General features: G+C 30.3%; 2 protein-coding genes across 2 annotated transcripts in view; both read left to right on the top strand.

The window, feature by feature from the left end:
- The window catches only part of LOC147804277 (chymotrypsin-like elastase family member 1), a 45,967-nt gene extending 32,067 nt beyond the window's left edge, over nucleotides 1-13,900 (top strand). The window contains exons 6-9 of the mRNA XM_087152240.1: nucleotides 540-663; nucleotides 4,901-5,066; nucleotides 10,633-10,775; nucleotides 13,605-13,900. Of these exons, the coding sequence (XP_087008366.1) occupies nucleotides 540-663; nucleotides 4,901-5,066; nucleotides 10,633-10,775; nucleotides 13,605-13,790 (619 nt within the window). The 3' untranslated portion in view covers nucleotides 13,791-13,900. The remainder of the gene's footprint in view (nucleotides 1-539; nucleotides 664-4,900; nucleotides 5,067-10,632; nucleotides 10,776-13,604) is intronic.
- A 2,192-nt stretch (nucleotides 13,901-16,092) lies between these two features.
- LOC107436620 (enteropeptidase) overlaps nucleotides 16,093-24,652 on the top strand; it is a 29,057-nt gene continuing 20,497 nt past the window's right edge. The window contains exons 1-3 of the mRNA XM_021145560.4: nucleotides 16,093-16,273; nucleotides 18,062-18,225; nucleotides 21,348-21,588. Coding sequence (XP_021001219.4) covers nucleotides 16,117-16,273; nucleotides 18,062-18,225; nucleotides 21,348-21,588 — 562 coding nt within the window. The 5' untranslated portion in view covers nucleotides 16,093-16,116. The remainder of the gene's footprint in view (nucleotides 16,274-18,061; nucleotides 18,226-21,347; nucleotides 21,589-24,652) is intronic.

Raw genomic sequence — 24,652 nt, 5'->3', positions numbered from 1 at the left:
TTAAATGCTGCTTTAAAATAATACTCGCTGTTCAGTTAGCTCTCAGAACGTCTTGTACACAGGGTGCTCCGAAATTCGTCTGGCAAACTCAGAGGGGTGATAAAAGCCACCAAGAGGATGAAAAATTACCATAAAACATAAGGTTGCAAACCACTCTAAGAGATAAAAAAAAAAATAGTTAGCTCTTAGAACATCTCATATACAGATTATATTATATACAGAATTTCAAGCATGAAATATTTCAATGAATTAGAAGATACATATCCTGCATATAACATTTCAAGTAATTGTTTGCATAAATAGTTTACTATGTAACAGCATTTTGAGCACATAATTAATCATAAACCATTGTTTTGATATTAGAAGTGTTTTGGCATTTTTTCAGCATTTTAACAATCAACTATTGTGTTCAGAACTCTAATTTCATTAAAATAAATAAAAATTTTATGTTAAACCGTAATTTCTTAGATCATCATAGAAAAAAAAATTATGTATTGAATTTTATAAGACAATAATAATATTTGTTTCTTCTATTTTAGCATGAGAGGACCACACTTTTGGCGAATTCATTTGGGAAAACACAGAAAATATTTTAAAGATGAGTACGAACAAGTTCGACGCGCAGAGCGGATCGTCATTCACAACAATATACCTCCAAGCAAAGTAAGTAACTTCTAGCTTATGCAGGGTGTTCCCTAATCACCACTCTTAATATTTTTATTTTTATTTATATTTTTAAAATCCCTGAAAGGGAAAAAAAGTATACACAATTGGAACGACGTAATTCTACTTAAACAAGAGAAGTAAAAACGTAATTCAAATCTGATGAATCACTATTGAGGAAAGTAATAAGATTATCAGTTTTATAACTCAATAAAATTTAACGGTATTTCTAGGAATCGCTTCTCATTTTCTTTGAGAGATCAAACAAGTTTTGATATTATTAATAAGATCTTCCTTGTTAATGATTCGGCAAGTTTCGATAATGTTTTTTTTTCTGTTACGTGAACAGTTTAGAAGCTAACCTTCGATCCACTGTAATAAAAAAAATCACATATAACTTTCCTTTTTATTTGCAAATAAAAACTTAATCTAATATTAAATGAAATAATATTAAATAAAATAATATTAAATTGAAATTTGCATAATACTAACATTATGAGAATGCATAAACGATCTTGTGTTTTCCGAGAGCTGTGAGGGTGCGCGTTACCATACAGCAACAAAACCATTTACAAAATACAATTCATATTAATGTCGGTGGCTTATTATACAGTTGGGAACCGATTATCCGGAACGATCGGGACCATCGCTATTCCGGATAACTGATTTTTCCGGTTTTCTGAATCGCTACAAAAAGCCGTTTTTTTATTGTTAAACTCAACTAAAAATAAATTATATTTGGAAATAATCTTAAAAAGAAGAAAAAACGATGAAGTAATACAGTGTAATGATTATTTCTAAAATGATGGTATGGTAAACATCTTTCAAAAAAGAAAGAAAAATCCTAAAATCTTATGAGGAAAAAAATTTATTTTTTAAAAAATGGTGAAAATTTATCGAATTTCGTTCCGGTTTTTTGGTTTTCCGGTTTTCTGATTTCCGGATAACTGGTTCTGCACTGTATTTGTTTTGCACCATGACATTCGATTACTCTTTATATCTCACACTAAGATTTTTAATAGTAGCACATATTATATGACGTCATTACAAGCCGTCATTTACGTCATTACATGACGTCATTTACAATGCTCTACTCTTACAACGATACTTTGGCTAGCATTCAAGAAACTTTGCAGTAACAGACAGTTTGTGACATGGCTGTGCACCGCCCACTACTTCTGGCGTTAGAGCACAACAGAAGTTAGTTTCCAGTCTGTTTTAATACATTTATTTGAAATCCCAAAGTGAACATTATTAACTTAACATAACATATTATATTTTATATCATTAGTGCTTGATATGATACGGACAAGCTGTATAACCTAAAGTTCAATGGCAGTAAAAAATGACAATTCGGCAATAGCAGTTAATGTATAGTAAAAATTTTGTTTTTTTTCTATTTTTGGTTTAAAATAGGTTAAAATTGCCAATTCAACGAAAGTAGTAAACATTAGGTTGTCAAAACAGTTCTTGAATACCCTTGAAGAAAGATCCCTTCCCGAAAGATCTCGTTTATAGCCAGGGCTAAAGAGAATAGAAGGGCTGGTTCACTCCTTTGAAGTAGCTCTCGCCGCGCCAATCCTCCCATTTTCTCTAGTGACGTCACTTTGGCGCAAAGCTCGCACTTTTACTTCAAGAACTGAGCTTTCGGCCTTACCAGCTCTAACTAATATTGGGGCATTTCTTTTTGCGACATATTCTAAGACATTTGTTATTTTCTATAATGACTTTCCTCAGTTTTTGCAGCGAATTTACAAGAATTTAAATCTATTATCGAAATGCCAGTTTGCGCGATTGCAACTTGAAAAAATTTTGATAGAAAAACAAAAGGAAAAAATATAATTTTCCGCGTGTTCCCTAAAGTAAATGAACAACTATGTAAAGAAAGGATTCCGAAATGACACAGTTAATATAAAACAGCTATACGTTTATTCTGTCGTTAAGAACTTTTATAAAAATTCATTATCTAAATAGAAACCACCTCGTTACTTCAAAAAGAAAGGCAGGTGAAAAAAATGGATAAAGTCAAAGAAAATTAAAATGTAAATAAAAAGTATAAATAAAATACATAGTATATAGTTGGAGTTCTCCTAATTTCATAACATATTTTTTAATGTAGTTATTCTTAATATTTATAATTTTTTTTTAAAAATTATACTGTCTTAAATTTAAATATCTATAAATTATACCATCGTAAATTTAAATATCTATAAACAATTGTAAAACTTCTAATGGCATTATGAATCTAAATTATTATTTTGTTTCAGTAATTATCGTTTAAGGTTGATGCTTCTTAATGATAAGGTATGAACAAATTGCTATTAACGGCATATTTTAAAATCGGGGATTCTAAATTTAACTCAACTTATTGTTATAAAAGAATATGTAGATAAAAAAATGTCGATATATACTTTCATTTTTTTTAATAATTAAAGTTAAAACTGAACTTTCTAAAATAAAGTATTTATAGTGTCATTTTCGCCAACTAGTAAAATATTTTTATAAGTTTAAAATGGTATTTTTTTAGTATACTGGCCAAGAAAGTTTTTTTAAACTATGTTTATGAATGGAAATAATGTATTAATTACGTAAAGTTTGAAGGCTAATAACCAGAAAAAGTCTAAATTATTTTTACAAAGAGAAATCTGCAAAGTTATCATAATATCTTTGCATGCGATCTTCCGAGATCTGTGGACACAGTGACGTCATGAGGAGGGAAATCGTAGCTTCAGTTCTAAGAGCGGAGTGAACTAGCCCTTCTATTCTCTTTTGCCCTGGTTTATAGCAATAACGAATCAAAACCCAAAGTTCAGTTTTGCAACGCAAAATGAAAACTCGTAAAAGCTGAAATTTTCGCAATTGTTGCACAACTTTTTGAACTACCTAATATGCAGTAAAAATATCCTTTCTGATTAATAAGAATACATAAAATTATTTTTCTTTTTCTATCTTTAGTTCGAAAGAGGAAAAAAATGGAAAACCTGCCAAAACAGTTGATATACAATAATAGTTTCTTTTCGAAGAAAGCATAAAATTATTTTTTTTTCTATCTTCAGTTCGAACGAGGAACAAAAATTGAAAATCTGCCAAAGGCAGTTAATATACAGCAAAAGTTTCTTTTTGAAGAAAGCATAAAATTATTTTTTTTCTATTTTTAGTACAGAAGAGAAAAAAACAGACATTTCTGCAATAGCAGTTAATATACAGTATAAAGTTTCTTTGCAATCAATAAGAAAAGAAATTTTTTTTCTATTTTTAATTAGGTGAAAATAAATAGACAATTCGGCAAAGGCAGTTGATACACAATAAAAATTTTCCTCTTTATCAATAATAAAGTTTTTTTTCTCTTTCTTCTGGTCAAAAGAGGAAAAAAATCGACAATTCGGCGAAAGCAGTAAAAATTTATTTTTGAAGAAAGCATAAAATTAATTTTTTTTTCTATTTTTAGTTCCTAAGGGGAAAAAAATAGACAGTTCAGCAATGGCGGTTAATAATATACAGTATAAAGTTTCTTTGCGATCAATAAGAAAAGAAATTTGTTTCTATTTCTAATTAAGAGAAAATAAATAGACAATTCGGCAAAGACAGTTGATACACAATAAAAATTTTGTTTTTTATCAATAATAAAGTTTTTTTTCTTCTCTTTTTTCTGGTCAAAAGAGGAAAAAAATCGACAATTCGGCGAAAGCAGTAAAAATTTATTTTTGAAGAAAGCATAAAATAATTTTTTTTTTTTATCTTTTTAGTTCCTAAGGGGGAAAAAATAGACAGTTCAGCAATGGCGGTAAATAATATACAGTATAAAGTTTCTTTGCGATCAATAAGAAAAGAAATTTGTTTCTATTTTTAATTAAGAGAAAATAAATAGACAATTCGGCAAAGGCAGTTGATACACAATAAAAATTTTCCTCTTTATCAATAATAAAGTTTTTTTCTTCTTTTTTCTGGTCAAAAGAGGGAAAAAATCGACAATTCGGCGAAAGCAGCAAAAATTTATTTTTGAAGAAAGCATAAAATTAATTTTTATCTATTCCTAAGAGGAAAAAAAATAGACAGTTCAGCAATGGCGGTTAATATACAGTTTTAAGTTTCTTTGTCATCAATAAAAAAGTTGTTTCTGTTTTTGGTTCGAAAGAGAGAAAAAAGATAGACAATTTGAGAAAAGCAGTTAATATACAGAAAACTTTTGTTTTGCTATCAATAAAAAAGCTCCAAATAATTTTTTTTCTGTTTTTAGTTCGAAAGAGATGGTCAGTATGACCTTACCCATGATATAGCTTTAATAAAATTGAATGCTCCTGTTAAATTCACTAAGTATGTGCAACCAGCTTGTCTTCCAAAACTGTATACAAAACTTGATATTACAAACAACTGTTTCGCAGTTGGTTGGGGCGCAACTAGAGGTAAGAAGTATATTAATTTGATCTGGTATAAAATGCATTACATTTTATTCAATTAATAAGTTAACTATCGAATACAAATTTAATAAAACGTTTTTCATTTTCAATGAATCTATCTTAAAAACTCATATTGATCTAATAAACTAGTATTTAATGCTTTAATCTTTATTAATTTTTAATGGATTAATATTTTTTGCATCGGTCTTAAGATTTTATATAGTATTTTTTTTAAATTTATAGTTTTAATGACAATTGGTTCCCATATATTAGTTAACATATGTTGTTTCAGTTTCAATGGTTAAATGAATGTTTAGGATAAATATGCTAGCAAATCACATGCTTAAATAGTTAAACTTGATACGCTGATACACCCATTTATTTACTTAATACTGAAGGGCCGGGATAGCTTGGATAGTTGAGCGCTGGACCATGTCCAAGAGGTCCTGAGTTCGATCCCCATCTGCCGAAGATTCCCCACTTAGTAAATGGTGACTGCAAGTTAAATCTGTCAGGTCACAAAGTCCTCCTTGTTCCCATAACAAATCATATCTCTGGGGTACTAAATCGGAGATTGATCGTTCTCTGGTTCAGGTCAAAATTACGATCTGTGGTTGAATGAATGGATATATAAATGGGCTCACCTTATAAGGGGCTGTGACGTGTGTACGGTGGAAGTCGTATTCTTGGATAAAGGTGGCACCTTAAATTCGCGTAGCTTCATCAAACAGGATTGTTAATCGGCAAGTGGCATTAGAAACAACAACAACAACTTAATACTGAAAAAATTCATAGGAATCACGGGCGTGGATTGCAAGGGGTAGAAGGGGGCTAGTTCTACTAAAGGAATATAATCCCCTCCAACAATTTGCAACGTTTTAACGATTTCCTTTAAAAATATTGCTAGTAAAACTGTTTTACGTGGATTTTGAAAGGAGTTAAAAGTAACTGAGATATTTCATTACCTACTAAAGGAATTCCGAAATCATTGTTTGAATAGGATTCCTAGCCTACAAGCATTTTGCGTGGTTTAAACTATCTACGTTAAGAAAGTTCATATTATGCTATTTGTATTCATATATTCATATATGCTATTTGTGTTTACGAGCGATAAAGTTTCAAAGTGGCCGGATCAAGCTATTGGTCGAAAATGACATCACTACGGGAGGAAAGAGAGATTATATGTATTGGCTTGCAATTACTTAACTTCGGCAACTAATTTCGATTTCACGAGTGCTCTGGAGTTATTTCCTTCTTGAAAATGCTTACACAGTATCACTATATTAAGTTTGATTTCCTTAACTTTTGACTCTTGTAGAAACTATCACAAAATTGGGCGAATTGTAAATAGCATTTCTTTTACACAGTTTTAATAATTAAAACTTTATTTGGTCAAATACATTTTGCATTCTATACATATGTAACAGAAATAACGCAAAATACTGTCTATACTCGCAGTATTTATATTGTTGTGTCACAACAACCAGAAATAAGACGTGAGTTGTACCAAACAATTTATTTAAACATTCACACGAAAAATCACAAAATATTACCCAAACGAAATATCTCTTCTCAGAAAAAAACTCTTCTCAACAACACAAAAAAGAACATCACTTCTCGTGTGTGTCTCTCAAGCAACATCATTTTAGCATTACTTCTCGAGGAATTGATGCTTTTAGCTCAGTTGTCACACACTGTTACGTTACAGTCTAACTCCTCCCTTCCACAGAGTTTTCTTTGCAAAAGTAGGAAATGGCAAAAAAAACATACACAAAATTTTGTCAAAACTGATCTATATAGGTTGACATAAAACTGTTTTGTTTATCGGTATATAGGAAAATAAAACAGTAAAGGAAAATAAACAGTAAAATTGGAGTCACGAATCTTTTCAGTGAGTAAGTCATCGCTTTTTGCCGTTTGATCAGAAGTAACGCTGTGTTCATTGGAATCCACTATACCGAGCTGTACGCTGTACATTATCTTTAGTTTCTACTTCCCTCCTTTCATTTATTTTTTCTTGTTTTCGAGTCATTGCCGCACTTATCATTGGGACTTCAAACGAATTTTCCAATAGAGTAGCCGTTTTGTTACCCAATAAATAATACCCTTGATCAAGAGAATCACCTAATACAGCTGCCTTAGTAACCACTTTTCCTAACTTACAGTTTAATTCAACTACGGCTAATGGAAAACAAAATGATTCTTCCTGTATTGGAGTTTTTATCCAAACAGATTCTCTCGTGTACATTTCAGGTTTTACAAATCTTCTAGGAATTAAATCCAAGGTTGCGCCAGTGTCTCGTAGTATTGAAATGCCAACGCCATTTACCATGCCAATGCTCGTATATGGTGTCATTATATCAGGAAACCTTGATTCCGAAACGTGAAGCGAAGCCACAGTTTCTGAATTTGTTTTCGCCTTGGGACATTGAGGGCGTAGATGATCATAAGAACCACATTCATAGCATCTAAGCTGTCTTCTTCTTTCAAATTCTCTTTCGCGAACATTTTCTTTAACATTATTTTTCTGCCAAGTCAACTTTTCTTTAGTTCTGGTATCACTTTGGTTCAGAGATCGCCAAGAATCATCTTGGTTACTTCGATTATAAGACGCAGACTTTTCCTTGAAAAACTGTTTTTTAAACTTTCATAGTTGTCCCATTTTCCGGCTAATTTGGAATAAGAATTCAATTCCATCCAATCTTCAAGAAAATGATCTCTCATGTCATTTGTTACATGACGTTTCATTTGCTCGGTAACCATCAAACTCTTAAGATCATCGAAAGTGGTAATTTTTACTTCAGAAACCCATTCGCTAAAATAGCAATTTAATTCTTATGCAAAATTTCGCCAAGATTTTTCAGGTGATTTAAAATGTCGATAAAAATTTTGTTTGAGTTCCTCTGCATTAAGCTTTAAGCTTATATTGTTTAAGAATCAATTCTTTTACAAAGTCGTAGTTATTGGCATCATTAGGAGACTCTCTCGCCATCATATTTGAAATGTCGGGTGGTACTACGCTCAATAGGTAAGGCACCCATTCATCTTTAGGAATTTGTGCAATTTCTGCTCGACGTTCAAAATTTATCAGATACAACGACATTTCATCTTTACCTTCATTAAATTTTGGAGTTATTTGTAAAATCTGTATTTTATGATTTGTTTCTCCTGATACCGGTCTGTTTTGGTGCTGGACTTGAGAATTTGCTTCTAATTCGAGTCTACGCATTTCCAATTGATGTTGCCGCTCAAGTTCTTCTCGCCGTTCTTGTCTTTCAAGCTCTTCTCGCCGTTCTTGTTTTTCAAGTTCTTCTCGCCTAATTCTCTCCTCCGTTATACGAGTCAAACACATCTTTACATCCTCAACCTCATAATGTTTACTAGTTTGAATTATTTTTTTAATTTCACAAACATTTGCTTGAGATGGAACAGATTCACCTAATTCGTCGGCCAATTCTATCAAATCCATTTTTTTCGCTTTATTAAGAAAAGCCATAATTTACAACTGATAAAAAACTACATATACAATCACTGACTACCTTAAATCAACTACTCTTACTATATCCCGCCGCTGCCACCAGTAAAATTCTGTTGTGTCACAACAACCAGAAATAAGACGTGAGTTGTACCAAACAATTTATTTAAACATTCACACGAAAAATCACAAAATATTACCCAATCGAAATATCTCTTCTCAGAAAAAAACTCTCTTTCTCAACAACACAAAAAAGAACATCACTTCTCGTGTGTGTCTCTCAAGCAACATCATTTTAGCATTACTTCTCGAGGAATTGATTTTTTTAGCTCAGTTGTCACACACTGTTACGTTACAATATTAATTACCTATCAGGTCTTATAAGAACTTAACACTGGTAATATTGCTTTTTTTTATCAGTGCCTTTTCAAAATTCAGAAGATTGCATTATTGCTTTATACTGAACAACCATTTCTTTTATTTAAATTAATTTTTTGAAAAATATTAAACCAAGAACGTACTTGAAAATTAACGAATTAAAAAAAATATATTTTTAATTAGTCTTGATATACAGCGAATCTAATCGAATCTAATTGTAAATATGGTTTTTTTAAAAATTATTTACTTCAATGTTTATGATTTACCACGTAAATACATTATAACGATATCTTTATTTTTCTTTTTAGCAGTATAGAGTTATAATGCTCATGAATATAATCCTTCTCTACCCACCCCCACCCCAACTTTGAAACAAAGTCTGCGCCTATAATATGAATTAATAACTTGAAATGTTGCGCAAAGTTTAATGATTGCACTATGATGTTTCACAATGATTAATCATTGCACAATGTTGTTTCGCAATGTTTAATGATTGTCATATTTAACTACAGATGGAATTACTGATGGGCATCCTAAAATCAGTTGAAAAACAATATATTTTAAATTTCGATAATTTAATGAAGAATGCGAGAGTAAAAAAAAATAAAAGATACAAAAAATATTTGCTTGTATTCTTTTTGTAAAGCATGAAGAGTTAGTTTTAAATCGTATGGGTAAAAAAACTCTACAAAGAAAAAAAGATAAATGGTGTTTTCGTCTGATAATTATAGTGAGAACTAGCAGACTTTTCACCTGTTTTCATTTTAATGAAATCACATCTATCATCATTTATCAAATGAGAAATGTAATTCCATAAAGAACAGAACAACAATGACAATTAACGCATTTTGGTAAATTAAGATTAATGAATGATTCAATTCTGCATTGCAATCTGTGTGTTGATAAGTGATATTATCATCACATATGAGATTCTGATTAAGCATTGGACAGATAACAAACATTCTAAAGCAATTTTTTGAAAAAACTGAAGCTTTAAGAAAAAGAAAGAAAATTAGCAGACTTAAACGAAATATGGCATTCAGTATCATCACAGATCTTTAAATTTTGTCAAAATGCTTTACAGGCATGTAATTAAAAAATCAACGTACGCGACAAAAAATTCAAAATTAAGATTTTTATACATTTGGCATCTTCTGGTAAGCTACATATTTCAACAAAAAATTTTAAAAAAATAAATTTTATTTTATCAGTTTTTTTGAAATTTTATTTTAGCTTTCATGGCAATAGAAGGAGAAAAGTTGTAGAGCCACTTTTCTCGGAATCAATCGCGAAGCACTTGCGTTGTTTTTGCTACTGCATGGCAGTATAGTATAGGGGTAATCTACTGAAGCAATGCCACACAGATTGAGCGACTGAATTTACTTTTTTGAGGACTTTTTTTGAGGATTGAGGACTTTTATTCGATACAATTTGATAATAAATACTTAAATTTCGAGTGATAATCACAATAAGAGAATAATATTAAAAAAAGGAAGACAAATTAATATTACAAGTAAATATCATTAAATAAGAGGAAATAAATAATTTCATGTAAACACTATTAAATCATTAACCGATTTTAGGCAATTTTATGTAATTTTTCCGTTAAATGAGAATGAAGGAAATGGTAAGACAATTACCATTTTTATTATATATTTAAACACATACACTTAAAATAAAGCATAAAATAATCACTTAATAATCTTATTATTTCCATAGGTTCTGGTGGAAGTGATGTACTGAAACAAGCTTATCATCCAGTACAGAATGACATTGTGTGCAGGAGACTCGTAGGGGGAAATTTCATCCCGCAAACAATGATATGCGCTGGAAGCCTGGCAGCAGGAAACGGTGTTTGTCATGTAAGTATGGATGGTTTTAAACGTTTTAAAATACTTTAATTTAATAACACCAATGCAGAAATAGGTTATAAAAAGTAATTAAAAAAATTATTAGCAGCTGAGGATTAATCCAAGTAGTACGTTCGTTTCATTGCAACTAAGATGGTCTGTTTTAAAAGTTGTGCCATATAAAAGATGCGCAGTAAAGTAAAATTAAGCAGAGTCAATAATTACTAGCTTTTTCGATCCAGTCCACTATTCAAAATCACTTTGAAATTTTTCAGGTACAGTACTTTTATTTACGTCACACTAGGATCCATAATGGGCTCTTGGAGACGGTCTCGGAAACATCCCTGAGAATGATTTGGTGAAAACATACATACGTCACAAACCGTTTTACAGGGAGGACACATTCACACACCATTCATCCGCAGATTGTAATATTTGACCTGAACCAGAGCACTATCAATTTCCAATCCAATATCCAAAGAGGTACTGATTAGGTATGGGAAATTGGAGGACTTTGACACCCTAACAGATTTAGCTTGCATTACTCACCATTTTGTACACGGAGAGTCATCAGCTGGTGGTGATCGAAATCACGACCTCTCCGACATGGGCCCAACTCCCTATCAGCCAGGCTATTCCAGCTTGAAATTTTCAAATAAGGAAATTTAAAATTTTGGCAGATTAAGTTTTGATTCATACATATTTCATCTTTAGTCTTAGATCATATTTCGGTCTTTAGTCTTAGATTCATATTTCATCTTTAGTCTTAGATCTCCACCTATTTAAACCATTTCAAGATTTCTGCATTTTAATCCACAACGAAACCATGGTCAGACATACAAATGGACATCGCGTGATCTTTTCATTACACGATGTAGTAAAGTTAAACTGAGCCTAATGACAAGCGCAAAAATTTGTTCTAGATGTAAACAAACTTTGGTTCTGAAGCGTGTTTGTTACTTGTCGAGTTTTCGATTGTACACTTACACAAACACGCAGAGTTTGCTATTTAACAGAAACGGTTCAACATCTTTCCTCGTTTCCGAAATCAATAAAACTGAAGTCAAAGCATAGAAAACGAATAGCGTAGAAATTAATTTTACGAATGTGCACCGTTAAACCTGTGATTTCTGCTCATAAATGGTTCTGTATGACCAAAAAAGGGGGGCCCTATAGGTGTTAAAAGATTGCTTTATTGCAAATTTCTACAACACAGTTCCTTGTTGGTGCAGGTGCAACTCTGAAATGATGGTGACAAACATAATAAAGGCTCCTAAAATAGTTATTTGTTTTAAGTGTTCTACCTTGCAAATTTGCAACGAAATCCATAATTTACGGTTCGCCTTCCATAGAGACAATTTAGATTTGAATCCCAGCAGTGGCTGGTTGATACGAATTCTCTTCCTGGATCACATCACATCGACCACAGCGCTAATGTGAAATTCCCTCAGTGTTAGACAGATCATGGGTTAATATCCCGTTGCCGTCAAGCTATCTGTGGGAGGTTTTCTTCTTCGTGTAACGCAAATGCGTGTCAGTTTGATCAAAAATATTTCGGCGAAAGCTGTTCTAATGCTTGATCCAGGAGTTCTCCTGTCTTTGGGTCTGGGCTCAAAATTTCGAGGCTGCGAAGTTGAACATAGATAGTTGTAAACTCAGAATTAAGTCAGTTGCTCAATGCCGGTTATGAAACAAAATGTATAAAAGATAGTACATTCTATTTATTTTTTGAAGATAAGGCAATCAATAGAATTCTTACCGTTAGAAAAGGGAATTTAGAAATCAATTTTACGAAATTGACCAAGAAATCTATATTTTATGAATACATGGTTAGGGGGTTGTGTAAAATGACTCTTGATGGTTTGAAATGTGTTTTCGAATTTTGTGCTTTTTAAACAATTATCATTCAACCAATATTTCAGAGATCCCAATGATTCTATTTTCGATTTATTAGGAACTAGCCGCCTAAGTCGGCCAGCTGTCCGCCACGTAATTAATTTTTTATGGTATCAATTTCTATTTCTATATAATTTTTTATGGTATCAATTTCTATTTCTATATCGCTACAAAAATTATCGTCTTCGCTTAAGAAAAAAAAATAGAGCGTGGAAAGAAGAAGAAAAACTTATTATAACAATTATGAACAGCGACAAACATATCAAAGCGAAGCGTTCTATATACGTATCGAATATGTTGCCACATTTTTAATACAAAATTTAAACTTTTCCCCACTTTGATAAATGTAAACTAATGCGAACCTTACAATTAAATTATTAATTCCTTCGTATATTATTGGTTTAAGTTGTCGAAAATTAATATTTCAATTGTAAGGTTCGCATTAGCATACATTTATAAGAGTGGTGAAAAATATATGGCTCTTTGAAGACGAAAAAGCATAGATCTTCTTACAAAATGACTGATAACTAAAAAACTAATCCAAATTTTTGAAAAAAAAATAAAATACTTCTTCATTATGTCAAAACACAATTATGTGCCGAGTTTCGTGCCTGGGCGAGGCTTCTGGGCCGATATATTGTGATTACAGACACACACGCAGCCGCGTTTATTATTATGTATAGAATACCACTTGGCATGCTCTCATACAACAACAATTCTACATTCAGTTACTTTCCTTTCACCAAATCTAAGTGACATAACCAAGCGAATTAGCTAACCTTATTCTAGAGGTGCTGAAGGATCCATTTTAGACAATATTGCTTCGAGAGCAACCTGTTTTTTATAGGTTAACCTATTTCACTCTGTTCTACTCTGATATTAAAACAAGATGAAAAAGAACATAGATACATAGACAAAATACTCATAAAATATTTTATATTACAGGGAGACAGTGGCGGTCCATTAATGTGTGAAATAAACAAGGAATGGACAGTTATGGGGGTAGCTAGCTACGTGACAGACACAAATATGGAACATGGACTATGTGGTCTGAGAGGTAGACCCAGCGTCTTCAATAAAGTTTCTGCCAAAGTAGCATATATAAACAGAATGATTAACCTCTATAGTTAATACTGAAATGTTAAAACAATTGAAAATTTCTGAGATGCTTAAGAAATTAAATAAGTTTTCACGGAAGTGTATTGTGTTATTTTAAAAAATAAAAAAAAATTTTGCACTGCTATTCTGTAAAAATAAATTACCCACCGTGAAATTTTAAAGGTCGTAATAAATTTTATTTTGTTAAATGAAATCAAACCTACCAGATTTACTGGCGCAATTACAGCAAATAAGTGACAATCTTTGAGCGGACTTATATGAAGGAAATTGCCTTCAAATTGCAGATGTTGTATATAGAACCTTTGATCACATTGAAAATTATTTCCTGTCCATGACACGACACCAACCAACAATAAAAATACATGTGTTTCATACACATTTATTTTTGACATAGAACATTTAAAAATAAAAACCCGAATATGCTTGACACATATTTAATTTTAACACATAGTATACGTTTCAATAAATAAAAAATATCATAACATATGCATGTTGGGATCAATATGAATAGTCGATTAGCATTAATACTAACCGGTCAATACTAATAATAATCAAAAAGCCGGTTAAAGTGAATAATTTAAGCGAATTTATCACATTAACCGGTTATTATTAATAATAACCAATGAAGTTTGGCCAAAGTGCTTTTGCATTTTTATTTCTCACTTTGACCAAAGGAACACAATTTTTATTAATTTTGACCGGTTAAACTGTCTAATCACAATAACCAAACTTCATTAGTTAATATTAATAATAACAAGGTTTATAACTTTAACCGTAACATATACATATATATATGTAACATAAAAAGCTTCAATTAATCTTTTTATGTTATTCCTTTTCTGTAAATCCTTTCCTTAAATTATTATTCTAATCGAAACACTTTTTCACACTTTTAAATTCATATCCCGTCCTTTAATCTATTTCTGGCTCAAGTATGCATTAATTAAAAGCAAGACATTTTTCCCTTTGCTTTTTCTGGGAATCGCGCGACCTATTTAATATACCAATTATAGTTTGCAAGATTTTCCCTAACTTATATCGAGAAGCACAACTTTTCGTAATCACTTTTATAGCACTTTTCTGTGTATTAATTAATAAATAAATTTTGTATTAATAAATAAATTTTGTTAATAAATAAATTTTGTAATAAATAAATTCAGATTAATAATTAATCCTTCCCTGCCTAAGACCTGTTAATTCAGATTTCCTTACGTCTAACTTTAGAATTTATAACAAAAATTTAAATATCGGACAAATGTCTCGAAATACTGCGATTTGATGCAAATTTTCAATAAATAATAATTGTCGAAAAAAGTAATATATGATTTCTTTTTCAGGAAGAAATGTTATTAATTTATACAACTTCAAATCGCAATTTTTAAGTTTTAATTCAAAACATTTAAGTTGAATAATTAAAAAAATAAAATATCCCTTACAAGATTTAAATTAACTATACTAAGTAATCAAAAATTCAAATTTAGTATTATGTGTTGAAAATCTAATATACTAAATTTTAATTATTAAATATTGAAATAAGGTAATCAATTTGCATTTTATAAGTGAAATAATTTTTGAAAGATGATTACATTGATACATTTAAATAATTTTTAAATCTCAAATTAATAATTTATTAAAGTGATTTTTAATTTTAGAATTTATTAAATTGAGAGGATTTAACGATTTGTTAATTTATTTAAACGATATTAAAATTTCCATTAAGTTTCATCCAATCAAATACGAATCAAAACTATTTTATATCTCTATAGGTAGGCTTTGACTATCTTTAGATAATTTAAATAAATTTTTATAATATTTTTTGTGAAAACAGTACAGAGATAAACTTGACGCTATTAGTGAGTTTAATATCTAAAATTGCCACAATAAGATTATTATTAAAATAGAATACAATTTAGCTCATTTTATGACTCGAATTGTTTTTAGCATAATTTAGTTATTAAAGTTCATCACTTAAGTATTTTTAGAACAGGTATAAAGTTCTGTGCAGATACAAGTCAGAAATTCAGAGAATGCAATCACCCTTTAATAAAAATTTAGTTATTCAAATATTTAAAAAAAATGTCCACAAAAATTAGGAAAAAAAAGTTTTAAACATTTTATTGTAACAATGATAATTTTGAGAGTAATTTAAGCAAGTAACTGCCCAATTTTTTTTTAGAGAAAATACTTTTCAAACTAATAATTTTAATGATTAAATAAATTATTTGAGAGTAGTCGAAAGAATATTTCAGTTTTATTAATTTATTTTCATTTACATATGTCATATAATTTCCAATTTATCGTTCATTATCAGTCATTTCCTTGGGAACTAACATTTGGAATGGTAATCAAGCGTGATAACAATTCCAGATTTTGCCTTCAGGAAAGAAACAATGTTTCAGACGCCAGTGTTGTCCATGACACGATGATGTCTACTGTCAAAATGTGGGTACTAATATTCATTACTACGTTGATTATTGGCTACTCCAGCGCCGACGGTAATTATTCTATTTTTTATTTTTATTATTTTTTTTATGATTTCAAAGACGGGATTATATCAACCTGTGATTTTTTTAAAAGTCTTGAATTAATATTTTTATAAGGCGAATTAAATTCCATTAAAATACGTGCTTATAATTCTTATTGTAAAAGGTCATATTTGCAGTATCTGTCATATATATAGTATCCAAGGTATACAGTGCATATGACATGGGTACGAGGTATATAGACAGTATAATAAACAGTATCTGTCTAGATTCTATACACGGGTATATATCTGGAAAAATCTGGATAATATCCGTATACCGTAATTATAGTCAGAAAAATTCCGGTAAAAAATACGGGCATTCAGGATGCCAGTACTTTTTAATGTAAACTCCATTTTAACTGGAACATGTTATGGAACAAACAATCTGTCATAACATTATTTTTGCAGTAACAATTACGTAAAGTCACTGAATCACTCTAATTAAATAAATATTACTGTAATTTTTACTACATTTTACGATATACAAATAAGTTTTACTGTAAAATGGATTTTATGGATGATACACCCAGAGTGCCGGTACTTTATACCGTAATATGATCCAGAATTTTTTACAGTGTATGAGCCATTTATTATTAACGTATATGACTAGGATTTAGTTTTTGGTATGCATGGATCAAGACAACATACAGAACGGCAAAGCATACAGAACTACGCAAAGTATCACGAATTTAACAATAACCAGATTTCACAATGCAAGAATAATTCATAGCTATATCTCTTTGGTAGAGCGGATATGCATACATAACAAGGTGGACGTCAAAGAGGAGAAAAATAAGAGGCAACACTCCACCCTTAAAAACGTATATAAAATTTAAAACGAGCTTGCCTTCTCGTAGTGATGCTGCTATCTAGTGACAATGATAAAAATAAAAGATTTTCATTATTCCTTACAAGAATAAAATATACAAAACTAGCTTTTCATGCTATTCACAAGTCATTGAAATAATATTTACCTTTTTTCATGAAGGAAGGCAGGAAATGGAGTTCACTTTATAAAAAAGAAAATTTAATAGTATAGTAAATCGATATCTTTGATTTCAATTAGTTAAAAATTTTATGGAATTATTAACTACAGTGACTGGTGCCGCCATCTAGTGATGCTTATAAAAAGTAAATGTTCATTATTTGCTTTTATTACAAAAAACAGAACTTATTTTGGTATTTTAAGAAAATTCACGCTTTTGAGAATAGACATTTAAGAGTATTCCGCTCAAATATTGTTTACTTATATTTCAAATAAACTTGTCGCAAAAACTATCGTGGACATTAGTAGCAGGAAAAGGAGAAAAGGCCCAAGTGTATAGCAATAGCACATCGCTTTTTTAGCTATTTTGGCTTATTATATTTCAGGAGTGGTTTATCTCTTATATTAATCTGTCTCTGATTACGTGTTACTCGCAGAAACGGAATGATCGGGATGATTGCTTTTTGGTAATACTTTTATCACTGTTTACATAAGTACTGCGAGAGCACCTAGCGAGAGAAAAGAAAACTAACCCTTTTTATCAAATCATGAGCTGCATTTCTGAATTTTCCTAATTAATATAATCTCTGACTTGTTATTAATTGATTGTACATGATAAGAATTATTTTAAGATTCTGTTCTTAAAAGAATCATAGATTGAGAATTACTTTAAGTTACTGTAACTTAACATAAAATGTAATCTAACTTAACTGATTTAAAATTGAAAAAATAATTTTTCCAATTTGAGAAGAAAAAACATTTCACATTTTATAGATTTGAATGAAGCATGCGTAAACACGCTCACGGGTGGACAACCAAAAGTTAAAGTAATCAACGTGCGTCAACCAGGAATTTTATACAGTCCAGGATTTGAAAAGAATTCTAATTACCCAAATAATGTTCAATGTGCATACCAACTTCAAGCACCACAAGGAATGGTAAGATTCTCTTTTTACGAATTATTTTAAAATTGTTGTTTCCCCTAATTTCTACGATTAGAGTCAGGACACATTATAGTTTTTTTTTTTTTCAGTAGAATAGTGCTTTTTGAAGATCACTGAAAAACAACGGGAAAAAAATTTGTTACCTTTATTGAAATTATTAAAAGTATAGTTTAATATTCTGCTACAACATATTTGGATTTCATTACCGCCTGAATATTATTAAGTATAATAGGATTAGGTATGATGATTAAGGCTCTTTACTAGCTGTTCCATCATCTCTCACCCATCTTCTATGCGGATCAGGTCAGGTGATTTTGCGAACTAATTGAAATGTAACTGAGTGTGTGAGTATTGCTAAAATAAGTCGCATATTTTTCCAGCTCAATTAAGGTTGCTGATGTCATCATTAAAAAAGAGGGTATAGACAATATCATGAGACATTGACTGATATTTCCGTCATGGAGATATTGGCTGATATTTTTGTCATGAAGTTATTGACTGATATGAACCTCATGAAAATATTTACTGAGAGGCAACCACCTGATTATGCAGAATTTTGCCGTATATGGATTAACATGCTGGTTCATATTAGTGGTCAGTGATCGCTTCAGTTTTTGATCTTCATAAGAAAACCATGATCTCTCTGATTATAAGACCTCCAAAACACCTAAAACCGACTTCTATCATGTTTTTATTCATATTTATTTTATTAATGAGTAATGTTTAGTTCAGTGAGCTAATAAAATATTCTAATACTTATTTAGATCCAAATAAATAAATTTTAGAAATTGGATTAAAAAGTTCCTCACTTATGATGCGATCAGGAGAAAATTTCTCGCTAAGTAGACATGAGCTGTATAGGCTGCTGAGCTGAGAAAGATTGCAAGCGGAAAAGTTAAACATATAAGGTTAATCATTAAAAAATATATTTGAAACGTAAATTCTAGAAATTAAGGAATAATTTAACAAGTATTAAAGCTTTGCCAAGAATGCTCTAAATTAGACTGGCAATTTGAAAAAAAAAATTTAAATCTAAATAATAAAAAATAAATAGAAAAAAGAGCGTGTCTAAAAATTTATAAATATGTGTAAGAAGATATAAATTTTTAGCTCCGAAAATCTTGGTTTTAGTTCAGCAAAAAGTTAAAAAAATCTCGACCACAAATTATTCCGTTGCATTTTAATGCCAGTTAACTACTCAGTGAAATGGGAAATCCTGGTAATCTCACTGACAAGGGAAGCTAGGGAAGTGTGACTCGCCAATTTTGAAATAAACTAGTGGGATGTATGCCTTATGAGGAATAATTTTAGGGGGCAACATTCGTTTCGGCCCATAGAAGGTTCTGTGAGAGATAAAAAATAATTCAATATATAGAAAAATCGGTATTTTATTACTTCAATGCAGACTATTAGTTATTATAATTGTCTCATACTCCAATTAATTTTGTGGTACTGTACTATATAATGCATGTTTATTGTCAAAGTTGATTTCGAAAGTTTTATATATCTGTAGTTTTTCATAAAAACCTGTTAGGTTAATTTAAAAATATAATTGACATCAAATTTTTTAAATTTTTTTTCTCGAAAAACTTTCCAAATTAATTGGAGTATGTAATTGCAAATCAATTAATTAATTAACAATCAATGAATAATTAATCAACAATTAATTACTAATTGATTAATTTTTGATTAATTTATTAATTAACAAATTAATTTCAAATTAATTGGATTATGAGACAATTACAATAACTAATAGTCTGCATTGAAGTAATAAAACACCGATTTTTCTATATTTTGAATTATTTTTTTATCTCTCACAGGACCTTCTATGGGCCGAAACGAATGTTAATTAATTTATTAATTAGCAAATTAATTAATTATCCAATTAATTATAAATTAATTGGATTATGAGACTATTACAATAACTAATAGTCTGCATTGAAGTAATAAAATACCAATTTTTCTATATATTGAATTATTTTTTATCTCTCACAGAACCTTCTATGGGCCGAAACGAATGTTGCCCCCTAAAATTATTCCTCATAAGGCATACATCCCACTAGTTTATTTCAAAATTGGCGAGTCACACTTCCCTAGTTTCCCTTGTGAGAGCTTAACTCCTACTTGCCTAACAGCTGAGTTGTTTTTAAGTATTTATGATAGTGTGTTCGAATATTGACGAAATGATTGATGTTTCGAGTTTTCTTATATCCATGAAGATGAACATTTCCGATGGTTGAATCTGGTCTGGTCAAAGCGTGATTTTCACTCCTTAAAAGAATTATAAAAATTATATGATTTTTGCATTTCTGCACTTGATTTACTAGTTCATTACTTGCAGAGCCATCTATTGAAACATTTTAAACTAAAACCAAACATTTCAGAAAAACGTGTGCCCACTCACATGATTTTGCTGCAATAATTATTTAATTTTAACGGTTAAGTAATTCTAATTATTTTTATTTATTTAGTTTAATAATAACCTTTAGAGATATTAATTTTTAAGCAATTTAAACTGGAGATTTTTCTGGATAATTTGATGTTGCAGTGCTTCATTATTTTAGTTTTGATTTCATAAATTTTATTTACCATGATTTTACCCGCTGCTGTTTGTAAATAATATTTAAACAAACTATGAGGTTCTGTTACCTGCTAGCTTTGCTCGCCAACGTTCTGCTACTCATCCAAAAGAAAATTTCTTCTTGGAAGTCAATATTTTACACAAAGCAAAAAACATTTTTCTTTAATGTTTTGTACTCGAACCATTAAGGTTTAGTCAAAGAACGTAAAAAATTAATCAAATGTTATTTTATATTGCACACGTACCTTCTAATGAAAACTTTATCTAATAAAAACTACTCAAAGTTTCTTCAAATTACCAACAAATTGTTTTAATTTTACAAAAATACAATATTTTACTTACATTAATAAGATTCTTAAAGCATTTTTTAATCATCTGGCCAATGTAATATAATCATTTTAAATTACCAGCAGATTTAGTATTTATTCTCTTAAAAAATTGTTAAAACTTTTTACTGACTTTGATAAGCTTTATAAAAGTTTTTTTTAAATTAATAATCAGGCAGATTTACATATTGAGAATATTTCACTTGCAGCATGTTCGAATTCATTTTAATACCCTCGATGTAGACATCACAGATGGCTGCGGGGGTGATTCCGTGAGTGTCCATGATTTTGAATCAAATGGAGCTGGTGTTTTGGTGAAGATGCACTGTGGAAACAGTTTGCCAAACGACTACGTATCCAATTCACACGCGTTTCAAGTCATATTGAAAACTGATGAGTTTGGTGCTAAAAGAGGATTCAATATCACTTATTCTATGCAGGCGAACACCAGTAAGTTTAATTTATGCATAAGATTTTTTTTAATAAATCTAATAAATCTGAAATAACCAAAAGTTTTATTATTGTATCCATTTGCCTTCCTTTTTCACTACCGTCTGAAGAAAACTCAAGTGAAAATTTTGTACATACACCAGCTTAATACCTGTTTTTCGTATGGGTAAAATTAAGTCAATAATTAACAAATCGTTCAATTAATAATTAATAGAATAGAATATATATTGTTGACGATATGTTAGTGTTGATTAACAGTGTATAGTGTTGTAGAGTACAGTGTTGATTAATTGCTAATTTATAGAAAAATTTAGTAATAATTCAATATTCCCACACTCTTGAAAAAAACTAAAAGACATTAACACAGTTAACTCAATTAAAATATTTCATTTTCATTCTAATCCCTTTTCGGTGGTTCTGCGTTATTAGTAAAAGCATAACATTGTAGTTCATAGAAGTTCAACTCATTAAAATAAATATTAGGGAGATTTCGCACTTTCATGTTAGCTTCCGTACGTAAGGATGAAGCAACTGCGCATGCTCGCCTTTATTTTAGATGCTACGTATCTTTACGTTATGTTAGCGTAATTTACGCTGTAGATACAAAGCTACAAGCATGCTGTTTATAGCTGTGAAATGTGGTTTTCTGTTTAAGCCTACCTTCAAACCATCACTCGACCAAACGGACGTCACGGTGCACTTTTGCATCACCGGTCTAGTAACTACTCTATATCCACGCCCTCTAGTGAGCTGCTTCGAACTTAAAACATGGAAGTGAAACGCGAATTTCGAGAAATGTATTGATGAAATTTAGAAATGAAACGTGTGATGATCTCACAACAAATGGTTCATTCAATAAATAAATAACTTTATTAGTTTTTGTTTAACATTATAGTTGTCTAACTAAGCATAAGTTGCACTAGTTTCATAAGAAACTAGATATATTTTCGCAATTTCAAAATTATAAATTATATTTTTTTAACTACACAATTTAGTTAAAAGAAATTAAATAATCAATAGAAGTTCAATAATATTTTTTAAATATTAATAATAAAAGTCACAGTTTTAAAAAGATAGTCTACGTCCGTTGTTAATGTTTTGATTTTGTGGTCCAAGTTAAAATGATATTCCACTAAGTTAGCGCTTTTTACTCATACTCACGGAATCTCTAAGTTTCACTTATCTCTTATTTCCTCTTATGTAAGTTTCATATTTTTTCCCTGGTGCATTTCACCAGTACTGACGCATGCGCATTAGAAGTGCGCATGCGTAACTATACTAAGATAATCGTATTTAAATATGATGCTCAAGCAATATTCGCTATAAATCTCTTTTTAGTAAATAACTTATATTTTTGATTTCAGTTATTATTCAGTCGTGGGTGGGTGGAGGGAAAGTTTAGCAAAGAGTTCACTTTTTCATAGGTGGAGAAAATTAAAGCGCGCGAAATATGCGAGCATTTCCTTAGGCGAGAATTCCAAACAGGCATACAGTTTCGATTCCTTGATTTATTATGAAAGAAAACTCTTTAAATAAGATATATTTTTATTGATTTCTTTTCTACAATACGCTAAATAAAGGAGTGTATATTTATTTTTCTCCGATTCTCTTTCGCCTTCTTATCTTCTTAATCTGAGTTAGAGTTCCTTTTATCTAATTCTTACTTAGAGAATAACTATAATGGCTTCAAAAATGTCCGAAACAGTGGGGTTGCAAAAGAAAAAGATAATGGAATGGTTACCACACTTGGCAACGTATCTCCTTAATCTCACTTTCTTCCTCTGTGTTGGGATTTTTTGTGGTATTTTAATTTTTAGTATCATGCTGTGTTTGAGTAAAAAATACATTAGAAATTAAACTAAAATGATTAGCATTTTAATAAAATTGGTAAATTATTAATAACTTTGCAAAAAATTAATCGTTAAAAGTTTTTTTTATTGTTTTTATCAACATATTTTTTATTACTTAAATAAATATTTTTATCTTAAAATAAAAAACCATTTTATTTATTACTTTTTTGTTAATTTAATTAAATCCTTATCTTTTCGAAGGAATTTCGATAGATGAATGTTTGTGTCGATAGATTTTTGCAGTCAAAATTTAGATGACTTTCCGATTAGCTAGAGCACTCAAAAACAGTCTTTGAAATAGCGATCACGACCGAAACTGTGTTCTTCACACAGCTCTCACGACCAACACTCAAAGCACGGTGACCTTAATGCATCCCCCCCCGCACCTTTCGCAAAACAGCAATGAAGCATCAATGACAGCATTCATTCTTCAATGACGGAATTCATTCTACAAATTCTATCATAGATAAAATTCTGCTGGAGGAGTAATTTAGCGTAGCTACCACTACAACTATAAATTAATAATCACTAGTATATAAGATATATCAACTCAATTATCTCGAGGTACCTTTTAGTAGATGACGGTTTAAATTGTTGGTGGTCTAGTCCAACAAGAGGTTTCCGAAATATTAAGAAACGTTATTGAAAACTGTTCCATGTATTCATTTCCATGTAATCTTACAATTAATTTTTTACAATTTTCAAACTAACTAGAGCACTCAGATCTCTACTTGAGTGCCCTATACTCCGACAATATATTTTTCAATTATTTCCTGACCTCAACAGAAAATTTGCAGCAATCGAAATTCTGACCAATGTTCGACTACTCGTAAAAGTTACATTTTAGGTGTGCTGGTTAGCAATAAAAGGATCACAATTCCCCAATCTTTTTTTTTTTTTTTTTTTTTGTCAAACACCTTATTTTTTTATATTTTCATATCTAGGAGTTTGTCGTCAATCCATATTTTGAGTGCGTTAAAGTGTTCAAAACTGAACTAGAGTTCTTTAATGGGAAACAGTGTAAGTCTTAGTCCTTTTCAAGTCACTACAAACATATTTTGTCTTCATCATCACTCCCAATTTCTTCCATTTTTCGACTAGAAAGCGTGCCCGAATTTCAACTCTGTATCTGATGCCACTGCAAGTTACAATTGTTTTTAAAATGCTGCAAAATCCTCTTTCTAGTCCACTTGTAAAATATATAGTTATAAGTA

This window comes from Parasteatoda tepidariorum, chromosome 9 (genome assembly GCF_982258835.1).
Source record: "Parasteatoda tepidariorum strain Cologne lab strain chromosome 9, Ptep-v5.0, whole genome shotgun sequence".
Lineage (NCBI taxonomy): Eukaryota > Metazoa > Arthropoda > Arachnida > Araneae > Theridiidae > Parasteatoda > Parasteatoda tepidariorum.
This window is presented reverse-complemented; position numbering and strand designations above follow the sequence as displayed.